The sequence below is a fragment of the Crocodylus siamensis genome, chromosome 2 (genome assembly GCF_052110815.1).
Source record: "Crocodylus siamensis isolate JL-2025a chromosome 2, ASM5211081v1, whole genome shotgun sequence".
NCBI lineage: Eukaryota > Metazoa > Chordata > Crocodylia > Crocodylidae > Crocodylus > Crocodylus siamensis.
Genome location: NC_143396.1, coordinates 155,226,424 through 155,235,287, shown reverse-complemented (window position 1 = coordinate 155,235,287; position 8,864 = coordinate 155,226,424). Strand labels below are relative to the sequence as shown.

The window sequence follows — 8,864 nt, the reverse complement described above, 5'->3', positions numbered from 1 at the left end:
GATTTTAACATTGCCTTAACTGATATGTTTCTTAATTTCTATTGACTGTGTCAATGCACTTTCATAACCAAAACCCTGTTAATGATTTGTTGTGGGTAAGTTAATGTAGGTAACTTTCAAATTATAAATAGTAATATATTGGTACAATTAGCTTGTTCAGGGAGTAAAGAACTGGACTTTACCTGTAACTATTGTGGAAGAAATCAAACTTCGCGTTGTGGTTGAATCAGAACTGACAGAGCCAGCTTTTCTTTATTTAAGGCTATACTGTGATCACAGGGAGAATTCCATACAGCAAGGGGAATCACCCACTTGTCTGATTCAAAGGATTTCTCAGACTCTCTAAGGTTACAAGCGTATTTATACGTAAGACAGAGAAAGAGTTAAAAAATACACCTTGGAGAAAGAAAACAATAGTAAATAACACAGAAATTTAGGACGTTTACTTAAGCAAACTATCTATGCACAGAGCAAGGTATCAAGATAACCCAAGGCATGCAGGATTCCTTATCTCAGAACATTTAACTGAATTAAGCAGTATCAGCATTTCTGGTCTTTGTCTGTTTTTCTAGTCAAGTAAGCCAATTACTTCTACACTATGTTACTATTAATTCTGCTGGCATACTTTGCTCAAAAAATTCATTCTGGTTTGTTGTATGGGCCATAAAACTCTTTTCAGTTGTGAGTAAATATTTGACTAGTTGCTTCTCTCTCTAGTCAGCCTCTGCTTTCTTCCTCACCCATGAAAGGGGCTGACAGAGCAAAAAGGCCTGTCCCAACTTAGCCTGTGGGGAAGAAAAATGAGCGCACAGGAATGTGTGTTCTCTCAGGCCTAAGGTAGCTGCAGGTTTGTGATGCTGCACTGGCAATGCATAGGGGGTGCACGCGGGTGCATATGAACCCCCTGAGATTGGTCGTGCACCTCCTGGATACACCAGTCACAAAACTGGAAGTGCCAGTCGAAGTGCACTTCCAGTTTTGCTGCTGGTGATTGTGGGCTTGGTGATTGGCCTCTGGGGACAACCCCCCCAGCCAGTGATCTGCTGCCCCCCCCCCCCCCCCGACTTGGGAGGCACCAGTTGCCCATTTGATGCTCCAAGAATACACAGGAGCCGTTTTATGTGGAACATAGTTACATTCTTCAAGGCATATGCTCAAGAGAAGGGCAGAGAAAGCATTTTAAGGACATCCTCATGGTCAAGTTGAAAACAAATGCACCCAGACTATCACCCAGGACCACCCCGAATGGAGGAAGAATCTGCTGCAAGGATTTCAGTACTTTGAAACCTTATGGTGACAACAGGAGGCTGAAAAGCAGGAACATCAGAAACAGCGTGTCGTGGACAAGAATCTGAAACCACCCACCCTGCACGGACCCCACCCTGCACGGAGTTGCTGCAGATTCTCTTGATCCTGGATCAGCATTATCAGCCATCTTCGGACTCACAGATAAGACACTCATGGAAGTTAATCATCCTTCACTGTGAAGAATTACCCAAAAAGAAGAACAGTTACACTGTCAAGAAAGCTGGGCAGGTGAGCTAGTTATTCCTTGTTTCAAAGACAATATGTGAGATTCCTTGTTTCAAAGACAATATGTAAGATTCTCCTCTCTGCTCCTAGCCTCTTTATTCTACTCTGCCAAGCTACTCACCTCTTGTTGCTCATGTCCCATCTAAAGGTGGATTCTGTGTATGTCCAAAAGAGCTGACTCACACAAACCTATTGTTATATGTTTATTTGTAAAGTCCTTTGAAGTTGTGGCTACACTGGGGAAAAGTTGTGTTACCATGTGCTAGCTAACTTATATAATATCATGCTGTGGACAGAACAAGTTATAGATGTATCAAAGGGAATCCTAGGTCTCTCCAAGGCCCACTTCAATTACATTAATCAAATTAAAAATACACCTTTTTCCTAGTGCAGATAAGGCCCTAAGTGTATGGTCAAGTGCCAGTTAATACATGCTGTTGTTCATGTCCAGTTTCATTCTACTTTCTGAATTTTTATCCAACTTTCTGTTCTACAGTATCAGCTTCCACCTATTAAAAAAAATCTTGAATCAGACCTAAAACTATCACAAGATCAGGATTTTCTCCCTAAAATAGTAATTTTTTAATTCTCTATATTTCTGTTCTGGTTTCCAAAGTTTAGGCTGCATTTAGCTCACCTTTTCAAGCTTTTTTCTCCAACCAGGAAAACTAGAAACATACTTTTATACATAATTTTTTAAAGGGAGACGGAAAGTTTCACATTACTTGGATTTATGAACTCATGAAATATTGCAAGACTTACAAGTAAATTGTGAGAGTTGATGACCCTAGGTATATCAGACACCCATATTTATGTTCGATATCATCACTGATCTCTTCAGAGCAAGGACAATGACTTTCTAGTTGTCTCCAGGAAAGAACACATTTCTAGTATAAAAATAATGAGTAAGACTAGTAGTCATAAAAATATCCACAATGGCCCAGGGCCTGGGTCATGCATCAGTAAGAAGGAACCAAGGGCTGGTGGCAACTGAGCATTTCAGAAGAAAATAACTAAGAAAAATGAGAACACAAGCACAAACAAAGATCATATTCTAGACATTTATGCCCAAGTATATGTTTCAAAAGCTCATTCACTAGGACCAACAGAAAAAAGATTGCAACCTAGGCTGGCACTGTTGTCACAGCAAGTTGAATAGCCATGTTGCCTAAGGCAGCAATATTTTTGGCAAGCCTTCAAACTATTTGGTGTTCTTAATGCTCCCATTCATTGCCAAGTTCTTCCCTGGCATCTCATTTTTCATTTAAAACACAGATCGCACAGAAAAGAGTGGAAGCGTGGGCTGATTGCACCCAACCAGAGAGCAAATAACAAGAACCTCATGCTTATTTTTTTTAAAATCTCATGATCTCTGACTAGTTGGGGTGAGTTATAACCAAAGATCTGGGTTTTCCACTTCATTGGGAAAAAATGTGGAAAACCCCAGATTTTCCTCTTTAAAGCGGGAAACCATGGGCTTCCCCTTGCAGACTGGCAGAGTTCCAGTCTGCAAGGAGCTGCTTGGGGCTGAGGGGAGCAGGGGCATGGTGATCAGAGGCTGCAGAGCAGGGGCACCACATGCACATGCATGTGCACACACACCCAGCCAGCAGGACAGCCAGGCAGAGTGGTGGGAGCAACTGATGCAGGTAAATCCATTGGTGACGTTTTGGGAGGCTTGGGGAAGGCACATACCTCACCAGATTTCTGCGCTGACAGTGGGGCACAGGGCACAGGGCTACAGCTTGGCTGGAGTCAGGAGCCACCTGCCAAATGCAGGAGGTGGCGGCTGCTGCAGCAAGAGCAGAGGGAGGAGCGTGGAGCCTGCCATCCCTTCCCGCTGGCCTGTGGGCAGCACAGCCAGAGGTAAAGCCAAGTGGAGCCCATGGGGGGCAAGGGGAAGATGAGAGCTCCCCACCCTGCTGCCCCTCCCTTAGGGGGAGCTGCTAAAGAGTTTCTGGGGAGCTGTTGGGGAGGCAGGGGGCTTTTAGGAGGATCAAGAGGCTGCTAGGGGGGTTAGAAGGGCTCCTAGAGGGGTCAGGGCTGGTAGGAAGTATAAGACGCAGGGCTGCAGTCCAGCCAGAGCCAGTGCTTGGCAGCAGCAGGGGCAGCACAGACTTGTGCTCCAACACTGTGTCGCCCCATGTGTTGCCCTTGGTCCTGGTTTAAATCATGGTGCAGCTCATGGCACAGAGGCTCCTTTAATCTTAGTGTTTCCCCTGTGCATCCCACCCCCACCACTGATTGGCAGAGGGGTCTATCAGCCCAGCCACATGCCATGGCTCCTGGGCTAGTGACAGCAGTTGCACATAAACCAGTTTAAGTCATCAGAAACTGGTTTAAACCTATAACAGAACAGAAGTTTAGTGTACATAAACCAGTTTCAAAATGGAAGAAACTGATTTAAGATAGACCTGGTTGAATGTAGTATCAAACTTAACTAATTTAGGTCAAACTGGTTTATGCAACATTTGTCCCAGACCTCTTCCTGGTTCAAATTAAATCCCAGTCTTCCAGCATCCCAGGATGCTGTGCAGCCCTGGGCTCAGCTGGGCTATGCTGTCTGCTCGAGCAGAACAAGGTTGGCCCCTCACGCCTGTACCCTAGCCAGAGCAGTGAGGGCTGGCTGACAAGGGGTTTGGGATGGAAAACCCAGCTGGGGACACAGCCTGGCCTGCCCAGTGGGGGCAGAGCAGCCTCTGCCAGACTTTCACCCTCCCACTGGAGTAGAGAGGGCAGGGGCATGGGCCAGCAGGCTCAGGTGGAGGAGCGATAGGGGGTTTCAACCCTCTCCATGGCCCACAGGACCCCAGCCTGGGTCTGCGTGAGGGGGGGCTGCAACTCTTCTGCCCCCCACATCCCCGCTCCTTCCCTCTCCCAGAAGCTTCCCATCCACCACCACCCTCTGAGTACGACCCTTCAGCCAATCTGCACCTTGCATTTCTCCATATGTTTTTCTCCGCTCACCTTGCAAGCCTATCGAAGTCGGTCTGGATCACTAGTCTATCATCAAGTGTGGACACTCTTCCCCAAAGTTTGGTGTCGTCAGCTAACCTAGCCAGTCTGCTCTTGACACCAGTGTCCAGATCATTTAGGAAGACATTAAACAGTACAGGTCCAAGAACAGAGCCTTGGGGGACACCACTGGTCACCATGTGCCATGTTGATTCAGTTACATCAACTACCACTCTCTGGGTTCTGGGTCCAGCCTCGGAGCCAGTTCCCCAGCCATAGGACTGTGGAGTAGTCTAGGCCGCAGTTGGCCAATTTTTCCATGAGGACATCATGGGACACCAAATCAAGGCCTTTTTTAAAGTCCAAATATGTGACATCAACCTCTTCCCTTTTGCCCAGGTGTCACGTAGTCATAGAAGGAATTGAGATTGGAAAGACAAGACATACCCACAACAAACCCATGCTGGCTATCCCTCTGAATGTTGCTTTCTGTTAGTCCGTCTCTTCCCAAGAGATGTCTGGGTAGTTGAAGTCTCCCATGACAACATTACACCGAGAGCGTGCAGCTTCAGCCAGCTCCCTGGAGAATTCTTCATCAAACTCTTGTTCCTGATTTGGAGGCCTGTAGTAGACTCCTACCATTGTATCCCCTTCACCACATTCCCCTTGTATTCTAACCCAAAGGATCCCCAGTCATCCTCCTGCGAGCTTAGTTTAACACCTGGTTAAGCAGGTCAGTCAGTCTGGCTGAGAAGAGCTTCTTCCCCAGTGGAGTGAGGTGGAGGCTATCTCTTCCCAACAGACCACTGCCTCTCTATCTGAAGTCCCGAAGCCTTCACAATGGCACCAGCACAGCAGTCTTCTGTTTATTGCCTCAATTTGTCTCTTCCTCCTCAGTCTGTGACCTGTAACAGGAAGGATTAAGGAAAAAAACACTTGCGCCCCCAACCACCTTCGATGTGTTTTAGTTCAAATGTGTGCCACTGCCATTTTTTCAGCACTAACGTACGTTTCATCATTTTTACAAATGCATGTGGTGCAGCACATGCATGTGTACAAATGCCCCTAGAGACCAATATAAATTATTAGCAGTATGTCTGCATCCAGTGAGGAGAAAGAGAGAGACTATCTCATTACTTAAGGGTTTTTTAGGGAGGCCGCATGCCTTTTCATGTTCTCTAGCTAGACTTCTCACATATATTACTCAAGATGGTTGCTTTTACCATACCTCACCAGTTTGCTTAAAATATTCTTTGAGCAGAGGGGACCACTGACTTTTCTTTAATAAGTATTAGCTATTATTAGCAAAACGTGTTTTTTTTCCAAAAACGGGGAATCTAAGAACAACTACTGGGCTAACATTTGGGGTTTGAGATGCAAAAATCACCCTTTTCTTTAACTTAAAGAAGTGATTTCTTTTTTAGTTCAATTTTGTAACTGTACTAACAATTAACTTTTTAAAAACAAGTTTACTATGCGGAATGTTTTATAAAATAGCTACAGTTCATACTTGAAAATATGACTATTTTAGAACTTTGTCACTATATAATGTCTTGTATAAGTTAGAATATAATTGCTGAGCATTATTATTAATACTGTAAATCTCCAGCTGAGTAGATGGCTCTGCATGTGGTGCTGGTATTTGAAAACTCAAACTGAGGTGCTGTAGTAGACAGCAGATACGTAGTATAGAGTTGCTGAGTGAGATTTGACCCTAAAATAGCAATCCATGTATTGTTATTTTACTAGGAGATAAGGTCATTCCTCTTTGCCTGCCTCAATGTGGGGAATGCAGCTCCTGTCTGAATCCAGATGCCAACTGTTGCTTGAAAACACACTAAGTTTGTTTTAATTTCCCTATTACCTGAATCTCTCAGTCAGCCATGATGACTGTGTCAGACGTGGTTTATTTTACTAACAAGTATGGACGTATCTCTACAGTCTTTATGAACCACAGAACCCGATGCCTGACAAGACTAGCAGGTTCTCCTGCAAAGGGAAACAGATTCACCATTTCCTGTGGATCAGCACCTTTTCGGAGGTACACAGGTTATGGGGCTGCCATCAATACTGCTAAGGTGTGTGCGTTTGTGTTGCAAGGACAAAAGGCACAAATATTTCCTTAAGACATTAACGAATTGTGTGGAGCCCACACCTTTTCCTCCATTTCACGGAACAATATTTTATAATTGGATTCTAACAAAGTCCTGTTATCTGTGTTTATGCAGGTTAAACCTCGTTTTACCTTGTCATATTGAATGTAATAGTTTGAATTCTTGTAATAACTGCCCCTTAGCCCGCTTAGACAAAGGCAAGGTTCATCTTCTTATCTAGGGCATTGCTTGCTTTGCCTGGCCCTGCAACAAGTTTGTTTAAAAGTCTTAGGTTCTCAATCTTATCTTTGGAGCCCTTTAACAAGTTAACCTTGGAACAAGAAAAACAACTCTTAGGCAAACATTCCAGAGATCAAACCCAGAAGCTTTTGAAAGGGGGTTGGGAAAGATGGGTCACCGCAGTGTTGTGGAAAATTTCCCAAAAAGCAAGAATTTAAGATAAACTGAATAGTCAGTGGACAAATTCCATTGCAGAAGACAAACTGACCACCCAGTAAAAATCTGTTGAGTAAGATCCGAGCCCAATTTGGGAGTAGTGACAGGTTTGGGTAGGAGGGGCCCAAGACAGCAACTCACCCAGTATATAACCTGTAACCTACAGTCCCAATTTGGAGGTAAGCTAACTTGCAGAACGCCAAAGGAAGAATTGCAAGCGTAGGCCAGATCAGACTCATCACCTGAACCACCCTTTCCGTGAACTAGAACTCCCGTTCACGCTGAAGCCGCGGAGTGCCCGAGTGGGACCAAAGGAAGGGGACTTGTTCCTATCACTGCTGAGAGCAACACTAAAACCATAACTAAAGAATGAAAGTATATCTGGGAATTTGGTTTCTAAGAATTCTAGGATTGTAAGTATACCATGAGAAATAATAGTAGTGAATCAAATTTAACTTTTACTTGTAATTGTAGTTGTTTTTGTAATACTAATTCTTATAGCATTGTTTGGGAAGGAAGTGCGTTTGGAGCATTGTTTCTAATATGTAGTTATTGTGTTTTTAATGTTTGTGGTATTTTTAAAGCTAAGCAGTGTTACATACATAGTAAGGAGTTTTAATAAACATATTAAAGGAATAAAAATCGTGATCATTGTGAAAACGAACAGCGCTCAACCTCACCCCACCAGTGTACTGATTTCAACCAATATATCATGTGGGACTTCCCTCTATCCTGTAAACCCATAAGAGACATACCTGTGCCGTCTTTGCTGTGGGAGGAGTTGGGCTCTCTGTTGTCATTGGCTGTAAAACAGCCGGAGCTTCCCGAATCATTGGGATTGACATCAACAAGGATAAATTTACCAAGGCCAAAGAGGTGGGAGCAACCAAGTGCATCAACCCACGGGATTTCAGGCAGCCCATTCAGCAGGTGCTGACTGAGATGACTGCTGGTGGTGTGGACTATTCCTTTGAAGTTGTTGGGGATGTGGATACTATGGTACGTAAATTGTTAGTACACATTCCCTCTGCTCACCAGTAGCCTGATATTAATTTAAACCTTAATGTAGTGTTCTGTCTGGTGGCTGGACTTGCTATGCATGTATTCTACAAAATATTAGGGGCATGTCCAGATGAGTGCGGTTGTGCGGTACGTGGCACTGCAAACACATTTCCAGCACCCCATACTGCACAGGTCATTCCTGCCTCAAACTGCTTCTTTGGAATATTAGAAAATTCTCACAAGAACTGAACTGGACTGTTTTTCATGGCAAAATTGGAAATTTTTTTCCATGAATCTGTCAAACTGGTGTTTTTGCCTTATATGAGTTGAAGGGAATCTTACTGAAAGACACAGGTGCCATAAATCATGACACAAAACAGCTGACCTGAAAGTCAAAGCAAACTGAGCACCGCATAGAAAAAAACATCCTATTCCTCAAATAATTCTCCTTTAGAGAAATTTTGTATGACTTACCTTGGTAGGCTGGGTCTGTGGGAGTTAAGCAGGTAATTCCTACTTAAATTTATTGAGGTTTAATGTCCAATTGCTTTTGAAATCCCTGGTCTTTTATCTCTATTAGTTATGCTATGCCTTTGTAAACATGTACACCTCATGAGAAAACAATATAAAAATATTTTGAAAGAAAAATCTAAGCAGGAATAAAACCAATATCCTACAAGCTCCTCACTTTCTTCCAGTACTATGAATAGGTTCACCAGGGAATGAGACAAAAGCTCAGAGATAAGTAAAGAGCCAGGAGACCTTGATCAAAACCTGGTAAGAAAAGGCAATGGGAGAAGTTTTAGCAATGTTCTTGGAGAGAAA

The 8,864-nt window shown here is 43.7% G+C and overlaps 1 protein-coding gene across 1 annotated transcript; it reads left to right on the top strand.

Moving 5' to 3' along the window:
- The first annotated feature begins 6,115 nt into the window (after positions 1-6,115).
- LOC149870927 (alcohol dehydrogenase 1-like) lies at positions 6,116-8,078 on the top strand. The gene is made up of 5 exons (XM_090034533.1): positions 6,116-6,126; positions 6,212-6,326; positions 6,357-6,568; positions 7,305-7,311; positions 7,785-8,078. Exons 1-5 carry the CDS (start codon positions 6,116-6,118, stop codon positions 8,076-8,078), a joined length of 639 nt encoding a protein of 212 aa, XP_089890659.1.
- The last annotated feature ends 786 nt before the right edge of the window (positions 8,079-8,864 follow it).